Source organism: Mus musculus, chromosome 4 (genome assembly GCF_000001635.26).
Source record: "Mus musculus strain C57BL/6J chromosome 4, GRCm38.p6 C57BL/6J".
Taxonomy (NCBI): Eukaryota; Metazoa; Chordata; class Mammalia; order Rodentia; family Muridae; genus Mus; species Mus musculus.
The window spans coordinates 75,980,915-75,996,778 of record NC_000070.6 but is presented as its reverse complement, the minus strand read 5'-3'; the positions used below and the strand labels follow the sequence as shown (position 1 = coordinate 75,996,778).

General features: G+C 38.3%; 1 protein-coding gene across 51 annotated transcripts in view; it reads left to right on the top strand.

Moving 5' to 3' along the window:
* The window catches only part of Ptprd (protein tyrosine phosphatase, receptor type, D), a 2,270,506-nt gene that overhangs the window by 2,214,964 nt on the left and 39,678 nt on the right, over nucleotides 1-15,864 (top strand). For all 51 annotated transcript variants that reach the window (NR_160919.1, NM_001352630.1, NM_001352628.1 and 48 more), the window contains 2 exons: nucleotides 14,074-14,193; nucleotides 14,671-14,825. Coding sequence is in view for 50 of the 51 variants with exons in the window: in NM_001352630.1 (NP_001339559.1) it covers nucleotides 14,074-14,193; nucleotides 14,671-14,825 (275 nt within the window). In the remaining variant the exon portion in view is untranslated. The remainder of the gene's footprint in view (nucleotides 1-14,073; nucleotides 14,194-14,670; nucleotides 14,826-15,864) is intronic.

The following is a 15,864-nucleotide window of genomic DNA, read 5'->3' as shown; positions in this document are numbered from 1 at the left end:
AAGTGTACTGACAATGAATTAAAACCAATTTTATGTAAATGATTTTATAAAAACTGATTGCTTCTATAAACTTTGCATTTTCCTGTGACTAAACTGAGACCTAGAACACTCCTGACAGTCACTCTGAAAACAAGGTCAGAGAGAGGAATTGAAGACCTACATTCTGGCCTCACAATATATATCCTTTATCATCAAGCCATACTACCTATGGCATGCCTAGGAAACTGAGACAGCCAAACTTTTCTACTACAGCATGCATGTAAATCTCACCTACCAGCTCTGCTCTGCCTAGAGATACCAGCTGGTAACAAGCAGTCATTTGCAAAAGCTGTTTTCAGTAAAACACACATTTTATCTTGACACTGCAGGCCTTCATTAAACTATGCACGGAAACTTGTTTTGAAATAACCAAATGAAATTCTGCCCCTTTTCTTCCTAATTGCTTCTAATAATAAAGTTAGTTCTTACTGGCCCCACTGCCACTGCAACATCTGATGGTAATGAGCAGCTCCTGGCAGAAGGTATTGTGACTTAAATACCTGCAGTTTATCTTTTTGTTGCAGGCTACCTTTCTTTCCCCTTCAGACAGAGGAACTTATTTGGAAGTTACTAAATGAACCTTTGTTTGCTCCCTTCATTAATTACTCTTTGCTCTTGCGAGTTTGGCGGTCTGCTTTGTTAAATGGCCTAAGGAGGTCAATTAAATTGCTGTCCTGTGATTTTTATTCTGTGGTTGTTCAGTGTGTTCCCAAGCTTATGATGACCCGCATTAGCCAGTAGGCAGTTGGGCAGTCTCAGTCGTCATCAATCTGACAAGACAGATGAGTCCTGACCCCCCCAATATCCAGAGCCCTTTCTTTGTCCTTTGTACACATTTCAGGAGAAGGACCAAGTGTCATGAGGCAGATTTAACAGAGTGCTGGTGGCTCAGAAGATTTCATCTGTTTGTCCATCTTCCTCCTCTTATCTTCCTACTTCACCTTTTCCCAGCCCCGTTGCTCTTTCATCTATAGAAACTGTAAGATAAGGGAATGCATTCCTGGCCTTTCAAACAAGAATGTGCCTAGGATTTATTATAAAAACAATATTATGAATAGTGCTAAGTTCCTAAAGGGATGTATAGCCCCATACTTTAGGAATATCGTAGGCTTTGTGTTTGACCTGAGAACTCAAGAGAACTCTTTACTCCAAACATTAAAACTCAACCTTAAAGCAGATACTGAGCTAACTTGGTTCTAGACTGATCCATTATTATACAAAGGATCAGAATTTCAGTTAAATTCATCCCATTTCAGTTGAACAAGTAAACACATATGATGTGTGCATGTGCATGGGAGGTGGGGCTGTACACATATGCACATGTTAATCAATTGTGGTGCAGCAGGAGACACACTCAGAGCTGTCACCAGCAGCTGGAGGAGTTCACTTGTGACTTAGGGACCTCCACTCAGACATAGTCCAGTGTTTTACTTCATCACAGAAAACAGTTTCAGGATGAGCCAGTGTGGCATACAGTACATGTTTATTAAAAGGCATATTTAACAGATTTAATAACAAGGGCTAATAAGAGTATGTTCTTGATTATCAGCAAATGACAGATCTCAACCAGACTCAGAAGTGAAGGACTCTTCTCTCTTTCTGTGTCTACATCATTTAATCCCATGTTTCTATCCTGCTCATTGATACTTTGTAAATGAAAATACTTACTGACTGTAGCCCTTGTGTCAGGAATGAAAAGGATAGGAGAAATAGCATGCCATTACGCATAGGGATATCACTATCAGAAAAAAAGTTGTTTAGATAGCAGTTTAAAGTAGCTATACTTTGCAGTTCAAATATCATGGCCTAGATCTCCACTTTAGCCTTTCCTACTAGGTGCATAGAAGATAGCACATTGCCTGCCCCCTCCCAGCTCCTTGGGTTGGATTAGAAGGAACAGTGAAGCTCTTCTTTTGTCATAGAAAACACTTTCAGGATGAAATGCAATTGAAAGCCTCAGCTATAGTTTAGTTAGAGGGTTGTTTTCTTAGCATTGTTGTTTCAAGGCTGGCTTCTGAATACCACATTTTGTTGCCAAATGAAATGAATTGGTTTCTCCATTGTTAGCAGTGAAGCTTGAACAACCTCACAGAGCCCGCTGCACTTCTGAATTCCCGTTCACTGTACCCGGTGCCTCATCTCTAAATTGTTCTCGGGGATGGAGCCAGACTTTTGTACTAGCTTTCCCTCTGAACATGCTTCTCAGAATTCAGACCTTAACAGAGTAAATTCGTTAATTCTGCAAACAGATCATCAGAAGACCTTCTTTTCTATTTGTTGCTTTCATATATCATCATGGCAAGATGAAACAGTATGGGACCCATCGGTAATCCAGGCATGTAGTGTGGTCTTTGTCATTAAAGATAATATGGGCTGCATTTCTGTTTGTTTCTGTTTGTATCCCCATTTCTTCCTGGAACCGATCTGTTTTGCAGCTTTCTGTTTTGTCTCTGTCTGGTTCCCTTTCACTGGAGCTCGAGGTTTACTGTGACCTTCAATGTCAGGATGTGTTTCCTGAGACAAATGCTATGTTCAACTGTTTGTGCTAAAAGTCTCATTGGGCTTTTTCTAGGAAATTGATAGTTCTTAACGTTGGAACAGCCAAAGCAGCCCTTAACAAAAGATTGAAACTGGCTGGGATCCGGGTTAAAAATGCAAGTTGTTTGATTTTTCACACATATTGACTCTACTCACTCTCAGACAATTGTGGTCTTGAGAGAGTCCTACATGTCCATGAGGGTCTTTATGTTGTTTGTGCCTATTCTCCTCTTGACTTCAGTTCCTAAAGAAACTTAGTGAAGGCTGTTTAGTTCAGCTTAAAGTTGTCATTACCTGAAAGTCAGTTTGAAGCGCCACTTACATTATACTGAGAGTCAAAAGCCAAATGCAATGCTTATAGTCATAGTCACATCTCTCACTTTTCTACTCTTCCACAATTCAGGATCTCCTGCGTCTCTAGGCAATTCTGTGGGCCTTCCTACCTCAATTTGTCTAATCGGGATGATCTCCCACAGATATACCCAAAGGAACCTGATTTAGAAAAGCCCTCACTGACATTTTATTCACAACTGATTCTAGGCTGTGCCAAACTGACAATTAAAACTAACTGTCATACCAATACTAAAATACAGTTGCAAATTGACTGGTTTTGTTTAGGAGTTTTACAATGGCAAGTCAAGAAACAAATAAGAAGACTAAATTCTGGGTTTTTGAGGATAAAAATATGATAGCTGCCTTAAAACCAGAGCTCAGTTTAAAACCGCTGTAGAATGTGCTGTGATAAAAGATACTGTGAGTTTTACTTCAGTTTCCACTGGAATTGCCAAGTCCTCTCAAGTTCTGCATAGTTCATTGATTCTGTAGCAAGTCATTTTCCTTCCCTAGAATGTGGTTTCTAATTGTTTCCATGTTTCATAATATGCCAATAAGCACAAAGATCGGTCTGGGCAACCACATGGAAGGAAGAAAATCCTTGGAAAAAGTGAAGCGCTGTTACAGTAAAACATATGCAGCTGGCCTTTTCACTCCAGGCTGTTATTTGTGGGTGACTGGGTGTACGATTGGCAGCCTCCCCCCGAAGAATGAGTCTCCAAGGTACGATTGGCCAAGGTGATTCCTGGCTCAGGAAACGCCCTTAATCCCTGGATGACTGTCTACATTTTAACTTTTTTCTTCCTCTGTGTGCTTTTGGCTGGCTGATTTCTATTTTATCTACCATCTTGAGGTAGATAAGACAGGGACTGAAGAAGCCTGCTTAGAAAATGCTGGGGTATCCTTACTGAATGTTAGAGGCTATGGTATCTGTGAAGAGATTTAGAGGATATCTGTCTTACACTTGGTCTCAGAACCCAGCCTTGGTTAATAGCTATTAGTTGAACCTGTTGGTATTGAAGCCTCATAGTGGGAAATGACTGAGTTAGATAGAGTTATTTGGATGTGACTTAATGCTCTAAGTGTTAGAGATAAGGAGAGAAATTTTGACAGGCAACAAATGAGATATGATTTGAATTGTCAATTAGTTTGTAAAATGTAGTCTCAGAGGTAAGGAATTCTATAATTTCAAAATATCAAAATTATATTTTCCATTGGTGCATATGGAATCAGTTGATAACACCTGTTACAGATAAATGTTTTCTGCAACTGACCTTGGTCATTGTTTAAGTCAGAGAAAAAGAAAATATTCTTTTATCACTATATTTTGGTGTGTGTGTGTTAATGAATGGAGATCTGACACTGTCAAGGCATAGGAGACTGGGCTGGTATTCATTCCTCCCTGAGGTAATATTTCAGGGGGTTAGAATACTAAAGCTTGATATTTAGTCAGTGGACTAATGAACTAGTGATCACTTATGCTTCTAATCCTTATATGTGTCGCCTTTGTAAACATCTCCAAGAAGTAAAGTGAGGTGGAGATGCATTCATCTTTAATTTTATAACTTTTAAAACCAGTTGAGAGCAAGAAGCAGTTAAAACAAACAGACAGATTCTGTTCAAAATTTTTCTTCTTTTTTGAAAAACAAACCTTGAGCTTGTTTTGTGAGTTTGAAGTTCTCCGGGGTTAAAATCTGACAGGATCACACTGAAGATTATAAATGGCACTGTTTTTGTTTTCGTTGTTGTTATCGGTTTTGGAAGGCCTAGCCATGGCCAGTGGCAGACTAATTCTTGGCTTCTCTGGTTGTCAAGGTTCAGTGAGTTTAATGGAGAGCAAATGCTTTCCAAATGCCAGTTCTGTGTCTTCTTCCAGATAGAACTGGAAGCGCCAAAGGCCTTGAACATTTAATTTCTCAAACCGTAGCCCAAACCCTGCCTATCTAAGTGAACAGAAACTGCTTTTTTTCCTTAAGCAACTTTAGGAACAGCAGCACAAACATTGCCTCTGGAGTCTGCATGATGTATGGTATGGCTTTGAAAGTACTGGATAGTTAATGTAAATGGGACACTGGCAACAAAGGTGTGAGGCTTGTGTTGGCAACCTGACAGATGTCTGGGGCATTATCCAGCAACTTCCATACTCTTGGTGTTCTTATGTCAGTGTCAGATAAAAGAGAAGGAATCTGGCCAATTCTTGGATACTGGGTAGCTTACCAAATGTCGTCCTACCTCTCCCTAGCCATCTTCACTGTCTACAGTGCCCAGCCTCAGCTTAAAGCTGTTTAGAAACATGACAATGCATATTCAAATCTGCACCAAAGAGTCAGATATAAGAGTTTCTAGTGACAGTGCAAACCTCCCTGTCACCACATTCATGTCTAATCTTCTCAAGCTGGGTTAGGTTACTTCGATTTTATGCACTGTAAAGTAATCTCCCTGCTGTCCGGTATTCCCAGCATAGCGGTTACCTTTATGTTTTTTGTATTTTCTGTCAATATGATTCCATCATGGGTGAAGCAGTTTACGTACAGCTATGCAGTCCCATCTCTGTTGGCTGGTCTATGGAAACTATTCATACATAGAATTGCTCAGTTAGCTAACAGAACTGCTTGGTAATTGTAGTACTTGAGTGTAGCTGGTTAAAAGACGATGGCCAAACCAGAGGCAGAGTTGACTATAGAGCTATTGGAGCATCCACTTGCTCCTTGGGAGTTATTGGTGATGAGATCAACATGCAAAGATGCCAACAACTCATTTGGTAAGAGTTAATATCTAAGTGGTATTTGATATCACAGAATAATCTTCTGATTATAACAAAGTGCCTGGACCTAAGCTGTGCTGCCTATCTGTTTAAGGGTATAAGTCATTGGCAAAGATGCAGAGTGAGACCTCTGCATCACTAGCTAGCAAATATATCAAACAGTAAAAGAACAGCTTTTAAAACTTTGCAAGTGATCCAGAAAGTTTTGGAGTGGTTCATGAACTGGTAAGATGTTTTATGACATCTAATTTCCATGATCTATGGGTTTTTTTTTTTTTTTAGATTTATGATTGTAACTGTGAGAAGCTGTAAGTGCGTTAGTATCTGATCATTTGCTATTACTCACTTTGCATTTCTGATGACTCCTCGAGCCCCCACTAAAGAGTGGTCAGTAAAGATAAAGTGACATCATCCATCGGGAAGTATGTGAACTTTGCAACTTGGGAAACTATGTGGTCAAATGTAATAGTTGAGGACAAAGGATAGCACTTGCTGAAAAAATATCAGAGTCACTGAGCAAAATAGTAAACAAATCTGGTACTAACATAGTACCAGAAGTTACAATTTGTAAATCTTAATAACTCAGTAAGTAATGTATTCTACTTAAAATAGACCCTGGCACTTATATGAAACATTTTTTAAAAAATGTTATATCCTGTTTTTAAATGATTATTTAAAATGGAGTACAAAACTGACTTCCATTTATGTTATATAATGCATCTCTACTTGCTGTTTATGACTAATAGAAAATTCAGACTCCAGCAGTCACTATGGCCACAATTGCTCAATATGGATAGATAGTCACTTTTAGCAAGTTACAATGTCTCAAACATTACTATCTGGCTACTTTCACTCCCTCTTTGCCTCCTGATCTCTTGCTTCTCAAAGTACTGGGCAACAGATGCGATTCAGAGCAGGAATGCTGGAACTCTGAGGAGGAACTGTTTGGTTATAAGTGGACTTCAGATGGTTTGCCAAATTTAGTAAGTCTTTAGTAAATTGAAATGAGAAAAACTTGATTTCAGAAAGTGATAGATAATTTAAAAGTAAGCCACTCTAAGCCACATTCCTGATTATAAAGTTGGCCACCTTTGTTGAGTACCACTGGGTGCCACTTTTAAGATAAGTCATATTGAAATGACCATGAACTAGAATGAGAGTCCTCCAAAGCAGGATGCTCCAACCTATTATAACATCACCTACCACGTATGCCTAATGACAGGGTTTTATTTTTGGATGCATTTAAATAATATTTGTTGCTTTGAAGTTCAAGGATGGCTTTATTAGAGTTTAAAAGAAAAATATTAGTGCAAACTAGCTATAAGTCTTAGGCGACGCTTAGTGGAGGGAGATGGAGAAGAAGAAAGGATAAGACTGCAGTTTTTTAAACAAGTCTGAGCAGCTACAGGAAAAAAAGGGGAGCACGAGTCTTTAGAGAAAGATTGTGAGTGAGTGCCTGGAGGATCAAGGCAAACATGACTAGGACTGGCATTGTTAATCCAAAAAGAAATAGAAAGGAGAAGAAAGATATTTACAGTTTTTGACTTAGAACTCACAGAAGTAAGCAGGGTGTGTAATCAAACCTTGGGGGAAAGGGCTTCTCATTTCACATAGCTCTTTAAGGAGACAATTCTTCTACCCATCTCTTCGGTTCTCTTCAATATGTCTTCAGAGCTTCCTTCTGGTTGCTGTCCTCGCCATTATGAGATGGTCAATTTGATGATCTCTTTAGGGGATGCAGAAGTAGTATGTTATTTGACTCTTACAGTCATTGGGAGAGTTTAGAATGTCATGTTTCTAGCCAGCAGCAGACATAGAACTCAGATCTCAAACTTTTGCTGGAGGAAGTAGCTTACCTTTAAAGGGCCTCCACAAAACCTTGTCCTTTCCAGATTATATCTTAAATTATTGTTCTTTGTTGAAATAATATTTTCATTATTTCCTTGAAAGTTTTGTATGTTTTGATCATATTTACCCTCTGTACCTCCCAGATCCACTCCTTCCCTACTTGCCTAACTTTTGTGCCATAATCTTTTTTAAATCTTATCAAGTCCGATTTACATTGGCCATATATTCCTGGATGTATGGTTGACTTACCAGTGGCTATGTGTGTATATATACACACTGGACTGTCCCTCTTCCAGTTACTCTCTATTCCTAGTAGTTCCTTGGCTAGGAGTGGGAGTGATTTACTGCTCCCCACATTCCCACCTCTAGCCTGTCCTTCTCTCCTTATCCCATTATAACCACTTCTGTTCTATTATTCCCGTTTGACCACTGCATTCTTTCTGCACCACATCCCAAAGCCCTCCTTACCTTTCCCATTTGCACGACTATTTATTTCCTTAATTCTGTATTTGGTCTTCCAAATGAAATACATACATTTGAAGATTCAAAGCTGGCATCCACAGTGAGAGGAAATAAGTGATGTTCTTCTTTCTTGATCTGGCTTACCTCCCTAAGAATAGTTCATCCATCCACTTGTGAATTTCTTTTGTTTCCTAAGATGAAAAATTATATTTTATTGAATAAAGGTAATAAGTGTTTTCTATAACAGCAGTTATTTATTTTATGGTGGTGCCTATTGTGTGGTTAACATGGTTTTTTGTTTTTGGGTTTTTTGGGTTTTTGTTGTTGTTGTTGTTGTAGTAGTTTTTTGTTTTTGTGGGGGGTTGTTGAGGCAGGCTTTCACTGTGGAGCCTTTCCTGGATGGAACTCTCTTTGTAGATTAGGCTGGCCTCAAATACTCAGAGACTTGGCTGCCTCTGCCTCCTGATGTTGAAGGTGTTCATTACTGCTAACTCCACCACATCCCAGAGGAAACTGCTTCTCTTTAAAAGCATTTACTTTTTCAGAATTATATTCAAAGTATTTGGATCATAGTCTGTCCCCTCCCCTAAATACTCCCAGATCTTCCCCCACCTCCCAACCCACTGCCAGACCTTCCCCAACCTCCTTACTGAGTCAAGTTCATACTATTTCTCTTTCTTAGAAACAAGATGACACACACATACAAACCATGTACTCCAATACAGGTTTGATCACTACTTCTGAGCATGAGGGCTACTCTGAAATATTGGTTAATATACCCAGAGTGATTCCATTGGAAAAACTGATTGTTCCTTAGTAAACAACAGTGTCAAATAACGTCTTGACTAGAAGTGAGTCTTTGTACCCATTCCATTCTCCATGTTGGGATTTTGTCTGGGTTGAACTTTTGAAAGTCTTGTATGTGAGCCCACAGAGTTCCTATGTCTGTCAGCCATCTTATCTGTGGAATGTCCTATTTCCTTGGAGTTCTTTGCCACCTCTGACTCTTACAATCTTTCCACTCCCTCTTTTGCACATATTCCTGGACCTTGAGAAGAGGAATCTGATAGTCTTTCACTATCCACACTTTATCCAGTTATAGGTCTCTATATCCATTACTGTGAATTGCAAAAAGCTGCTCCCTTGGGGGCTGAGCTATGCATGGATCCATGAGTTTAACAATAGGTTGTTAGGAGTTGTTTTACAGCTGTGTTCATTTAGCAGAATATTAGTAGGCTTCCCCCATGCCCCCTGATACATTCAGCATCATGTTGTTAGTCTCATTAATAGTTTCAGGTATAGGTCACATCTCATGGAGTAGGCCTCAAATTCAATCAAAAAGTAATTATTTCCCTAATCTTCATGCCACTATTGCACTGGTCATTATGGGCAGGTCATTATGCTATGTTTGTAGCTAGCTGACATTCATAATTACTTTTCTCCTCCAGTAGTGTATATAGTACCCTCCAATGATACCAGTGTTACTCAGTAGGGTGAAGCTTCCAGTTCAGTACCTGCCCAGTTTCTCCATGTTCAGTTATAGAATGAGTCCCATACCTGTGAATTTTAAAATATCATTTTTCTTAATATCTAAGTGATACTCTGTTGTGAACGTGTACCGCATTTTCATTACCCATTCTTCAGTTGATACACACCTCGGCTGTTTCCATTTCCTGGCTATGGTGAATGGAGCAGGATGAGTACCTCCATAGTAGGATGGAGTCCCTTGGAAAGATGCTGGGAGTGGTATAGTTGGATCGTCTCATAGATAAAGTTCTAGCTTTTAAGGAACCACCACACTGATTGCATACTGCCACCATAGTTTGAATCCCACCAGTAGTGAATAAGTGTTTTCCCTTTCTATATATCAATGCCAGAATTTGTATTCATTTCTTTTTTATCATAGCCATTCTGAGTGGGGTAAGATGAAATCTCAAAGTTGATCATTTGAATTTCCCTGATGGCTAATATATATATATATATATATATATATATATATATATTTGCATTTCATCTTTTGAGAACTCTCTGATTAGATCCATGCCCTATTTTTAATTGAATATTTATTAATTTTTAATTTTTTGAGGTCTTTGTACATCCAAAAAACTCAGTTTGTCAGATATGCAGCTGGCACAGACCTTCCCTATTTTTGTGGGCTGCCTCTTCAATTCAATAATGATGTCTTTTGCCCAATCTTTTTACTTTTATTGGATCTCACCTCTTAATTTTTGTTCTCAATGGCTATGCTACCAGTGTCTTGTTCAGAAATCATTTTTGTGCCAATGAGTTCCAGCATCATCCATACTTACTCCTCTATCATATTTAGGATATTGGGTTTTATGTTGAAATCCTTCACTGATTTGTAGTTCAGTTATTTTTTTTTTACAGGGTTGAGAGATAAGTGTCAGGTTTTCTTCTTCTACCTGTAACTATCTAGTGTGATCAGCAATGTCAATTAAGATGTTGAATAGACATGAAGAGAGTAAATGTCTGTCTTGTTTCTAATTCAAGTAGGAATATTTTGAGTTTTTCTCCATTTAGTATTATGGTAGTTGTGAGCTTCCAGTATATTGCCTTTATTTTGTTAAGATAGACCCCCTCTATTCCTGTTTTTGCCAGGACTTTTATCATGAGTGACTATTTTCTTTTGGGGGTGTGTTTTAGGGTTCTACTGCTGAACAGACAACATGACCATAGTACTGGCATTTCCAGTACACTGGGGTCTTTTGCTGCAACTAGGCTTCACCAATAGCCTTTCATAAAATCTCTTCATGGTACTAAGTCTCAACTTCTTTGTATGACCCTTTTCATCCTGAGCCATCAACTACACTGAGGCTGCACCTGCATAAATGGCCTCCCCTGGCCTCTCACAGTGACAAGTTCAGCTGTTTACTGTGACCCCTTCAAACCTTTAAAACCAATACCACCTGGGTGATTCTAACACATTACCAAGTCTAGGTAGCACTTACCTCTGGAACACTCCCTTCTTTGTGCTCTCTGAAAACACTTCCCAGAAAAATCTCACCTCAGTGATACTGATCTCTTTGTAGTCAATGCTAATTTCTTAGCTCCAGTTAACCAGCATCAATTGTCCCAGTAGTCCCTTCTATTTTTGAATCTAAAACCAGAGCCACATGGCCAAAGCTGCCAAATTTTGCTTGCAGTAGCTGGAACATGGTCCTCTAGTTCTACTAACAACAGCTTTTGTTTTCCATCTCCCTCAATGCCTAAGCTTGGCTGTCCTGGAACTTGTTTTGTAAATTGACCTTGAACTCAAAGATCTCCCTGGTTCTGTCTCATGAATGATGGGATCAAAGGTGTATACCACCAGGCCTTAATTCAAGCTTTTCTTTACTTGGAAATTTCTCTATATCAGGCTAGCCTTGAACTCATAGTTATGCTTGCAACTGTTTCCTGGAATGGTGTATATACCACCATGCTTGGGCTTTAGTTTAGCTGGGTAGGATCTTGCCCCAAAGTCACCACTGCCCTAATCTGTTTATCTCTTTGAACATAGGATTCAGCTCCATTTCACTTTCTGGTGCCCCTTTATTACTTGAACCATGCATTTCATCTGCATTGACCCTTGAGCTTTGGTTACAGAGTTTTGCAATAGATGTATCCATGGGATTGGGTTCCCAACTCTGCATTTAGATTGGCTGTAATTTTCGTAATGGTTTCCAGCTGTTGCAAAGAGAAAATTTCATTATAAGGGGTCAATTTATATATTAACTTATATATGAAGTTTTGGTGGTTAGTTCTGAAAACCTGGGTACAAGTAATGTTATACTAACTAAGAAGGTGTATTTATACATTTAATTAAATGAAAGCTTAAAGATATATGTATGTAATAACCATTAGTGAAAAAGAGCTCATGAATTTAAAAGAGAGCGTGAAGAGATATATGGAATGGTTTGAAGTGAGGAACAGAAAAGGGGAAATAATGAATTTGTAATATCAAAAAAAAATCAAAGAAATACTTTTTAAAGATACCTTAATGATGTATCCAGAGTTCTTAATCAAGAAGTAGTAAATCTCTTTCAAACGCTTATTTTTTCATAATCTTATACATCATACTATGAGATAGGAATGAGAAAATATTCATGTAGTATAGGACTAAAACCATAAGCCTTAAAGTATTATTTACTGCAAAATATAAGCTCTTAACCCTGTGAAATCAGAAGACATCTGTGCAGGTTACATTGAGAATGAATCAAAGAGGAAGACCAACATAGGGATAAATTGCCGCCATTGCTCATTTGAGCATGAGGGGCCCTCTTACCCTGCACTAACACCACATATGTACATGTATACAATGTGAGCCTACAAAGATATTTCATCCACTGCAGCAAGACATCAACGTCGTATCTTTTTCCTTGGTTTTAAAAATTATTTTGGCCTAATTTTTGTGGACTTTTCCCATGAGTTGTTTTTTATTCCTTAAGTACTGTGATTTCTTTCAACTAGTACTTTGGTAAATTTGACAGGTGTGGTGTCGGTTTAACAAATGGTCAGGAGATATGTGAAAGTGTTCAACCTATCTTATTAGTATTGTCCTTGAAAAACTAACTTTATTATGTGCTTTTTTTTTCCCTTTGAGTTGCAACTTATAATAGAAATAAAAACACCTGTTTATTTTGTGAATGTAGAAAACATATAAAGTATTTTAACATTATTGCAACTTGCTTTGTATCTGAACCCTTACATGTTGCTTGTTTAGTCAGAGGTGACTTCCTGTGACCTCATAGTTGAGAAAAAGGCAATGGAAACAAACCTTGTGAATTCAGCGTCTACATGCTAAATAGACAGATACAGAGTACAGTGCCTTCCTTCTTTATCTTCTCAGTGAAATTGTCTAGTAGGTGAAAACTCTCCCTTTTAAGAAGGTCTGGTATCTAGGCAGAAACAGCCTGAGTGCCAGACAGCACAGACTGAATGCAAACCAAAAAACAGAGACATTCAGTCTGTTGCTAGTATCTTATTAAGCTAAAAAGTGCATAATTATATAATTATGTTTACGAGACCACAAATTTCTAGCATCTATGAGGACAATGCCTGTTACCTTTGTGTAGGCATACTTTCTATTCTTCCCTTTTCAAATGAAGGATGTGCCTGCTAACGTGCCCCAGTATAGCTCCTTTGCCTGCAGAAAGAGTGTATTTCCTTTGGTTACAGTGAAATAGCATTTCCACATTTCTTTTCTCTGTGGCAGGATGGGTAAATATTTTCTGACCTATGACCTCACTAGAAAATATAATGCCTTTGTCATTTTTATTATGCTTTTTTGCTGCACTGTGGGCACATGCAGTAAATCTGAGGCTTACAACAGAGTTGGAATTATTCTTTGTCACAGCTAAACTAATTGGGTTTGAGTAGTTCTTACATGGACTGTTCCACTTCACAGGGAAATAGTAGGTCATTTATCTTAAATGAATGAATTGTACTACTTAAACCACACTGCTATAATAACCCTCCAAAACCATACTTAAAGAGCAGACAGATCGTTCCCATAGATGCTACAGATTTCATTTGTTTTACATACAAATACCATTTATCTTGTGTTTTAAGTAACACTTATTATGTTGTGTATTACACTTTGATAGATTTTTCAAATTATTTCTACTTTTCTTTAACCAAGTATATTTGTAAGTTGCGAGCAGGCATTGTGTGTGCCTGTAAAATCTTGATGGATGAATGCTATCTAGCCATGTATTTTAAATGTCTAAGTATAATCTTTCTGATGGGAATCATAGTGTCTACCAAATAACAAATGGGTTTTCCCCAAGTACTCTAAAATTTCAAATATCTCTATCCCTATTTTTTTTTCAGCAGCAATCTGCAACTTATTTTTTTTCCCAGAAAATTGAATCTGTTACTGCTTAATATTTCTACCAGTTTTTTTAAAATGTGGTTTATATTGGCATTGGAGGAGTAATTTACATATTTGGGGATAACAAGAAGGCATGCCAGAGAAAAGATCAACATAAAATGAAATGTGGAAAAGCTGTTTTCCTTCGACAGCAACTCAGAAGAAAGCTAAGAGAAGAGTTGATGAGCATCTGGCCTGAATGTGTCACTTCTTTCTTTAGGTGAAGTGTGACCAGTATTGGCCCAGCAGAGGCACAGAAACTCACGGGCTGGTCCAGGTGACGCTGCTGGATACTGTGGAGCTTGCCACATACTGTGTCCGGACATTTGCACTTTATAAGGTTTGCTCTTTATCTCTGTTCTCTTGCCCTGTTTTTCCTATTATTTAAAGAAACTAAACCTCTCAAGCCTTTTTACTTAAATCTTGGTCCCACTGGCAACAGGGAATTGTGAGATCATTCTTGAATTTATCATCCAGCCCCCTTTCTCATGGACCAGTGTTTTATCAGTAACAATGAAACAAATCCGTGTTCTGAGGAAAGGTTCCCCAAAATCGAAGAACGAATTCTTTTTGTAAATAGACAAGAGCACTCCAGATGGTTGCAGCCAGATGGCAGAGAGCTTCTCATGTGACAAGCTTACCTGCCTGAGCAACCACTGACCATTTAGGGGGTAACTCAGGGCTTGGGTCTCCAGGTATTGTGTCTTCAAAGGCCATACCCTAAAAGGAAAGAATTGAGACAGCATATTTTAGTGGTACTCATCATTAGCTACTAATGTTAGAAAGCAGTGTCTGAGCAAGTCTTCCTGTGTCACAGAATGGATCGAGTGAGAAGAGGGAAGTGAGACAATTCCAGTTCACCGCCTGGCCTGATCATGGTGTTCCAGAGCACCCCACACCTTTCCTAGCTTTCTTACGGAGAGTCAAAACCTGCAATCCTCCAGATGCAGGGCCAATGGTGGTACACTGCAGGTAAGGACCATTGAGAACATTTGGTTTATTTTCAGCCAAAAGGACTGAGAGAGCAAAGAAGCACAAATTACTCTATGTCAAATGTTCTCTTTGCAGATTGTTGAGTCTGTGAGATGGTAAACACATTCATTCAAATGGCTCTTGCTAATTGAGTCCTGTACTGAGATTAGTAGAAAAGACTGGATACATACCTCTGGCTATAATATGATTCCCTTTCACCACCCCACCCACACACTGCCGCACACTGCTTTCTCTTTGGTTCAAAAATAACTAAATAGATAAATACAAAGTTAAATGTGTGAGGATAAACAAAACAGAAAGGATTACATTTTAACCTTGTAAACAGGGTTGCATTTTATCTTTTTATGGAATAATGTCCTCTAAAAATATTTTTATGAAGTTTTCAATGGGCTCTTGTGCTGTGGTCATTTAAGATTTCTTGAAAGATGTGATAATGTAAGCATAATTGCATTTATCTATTTTTAGGATCAGTTAAAATACAAGAAGTGCACTATCTTGGTTTTTAAAATAATTTTATAAAACACATGCAATTTGTAAAAAGTTTTATTATGTACATCAAATGAGGAATTTTTCTTGAAATGTATAACCTATGCCTTTCCTCAATTCTGACTGCCACCCTCTATATCATCACACAGTGTCTGAATATGGAACTGTTAATCCTTTATAACATTCAGCTCATCCCTTCAGGATACCTGAGTTCCTCTCAAGTGTCTCTCCTAGTAACAAACTATTCAAGATGCCTACTTAGATTCTATATATTCTCTATCACTGGGCACATTCTGTTCTGTGACCCTGAGTGAATATGGTCATATACTTTCACAATAGCTCTTTGTAATCCAAGTAATTCAATATGTCTTCTTGAACAAGGGAATCAAATTAAAGTGTGGGGGTTTTTAATAGAAAGAGAAGAAAAATGCATTATGAGCCCGCTTATATCATAAATTAATAGCATCATTTAGGCTACATATTATAGGGTAATGTAATAGACCCTCAAAATGGGACCATTGGCAAATAATGC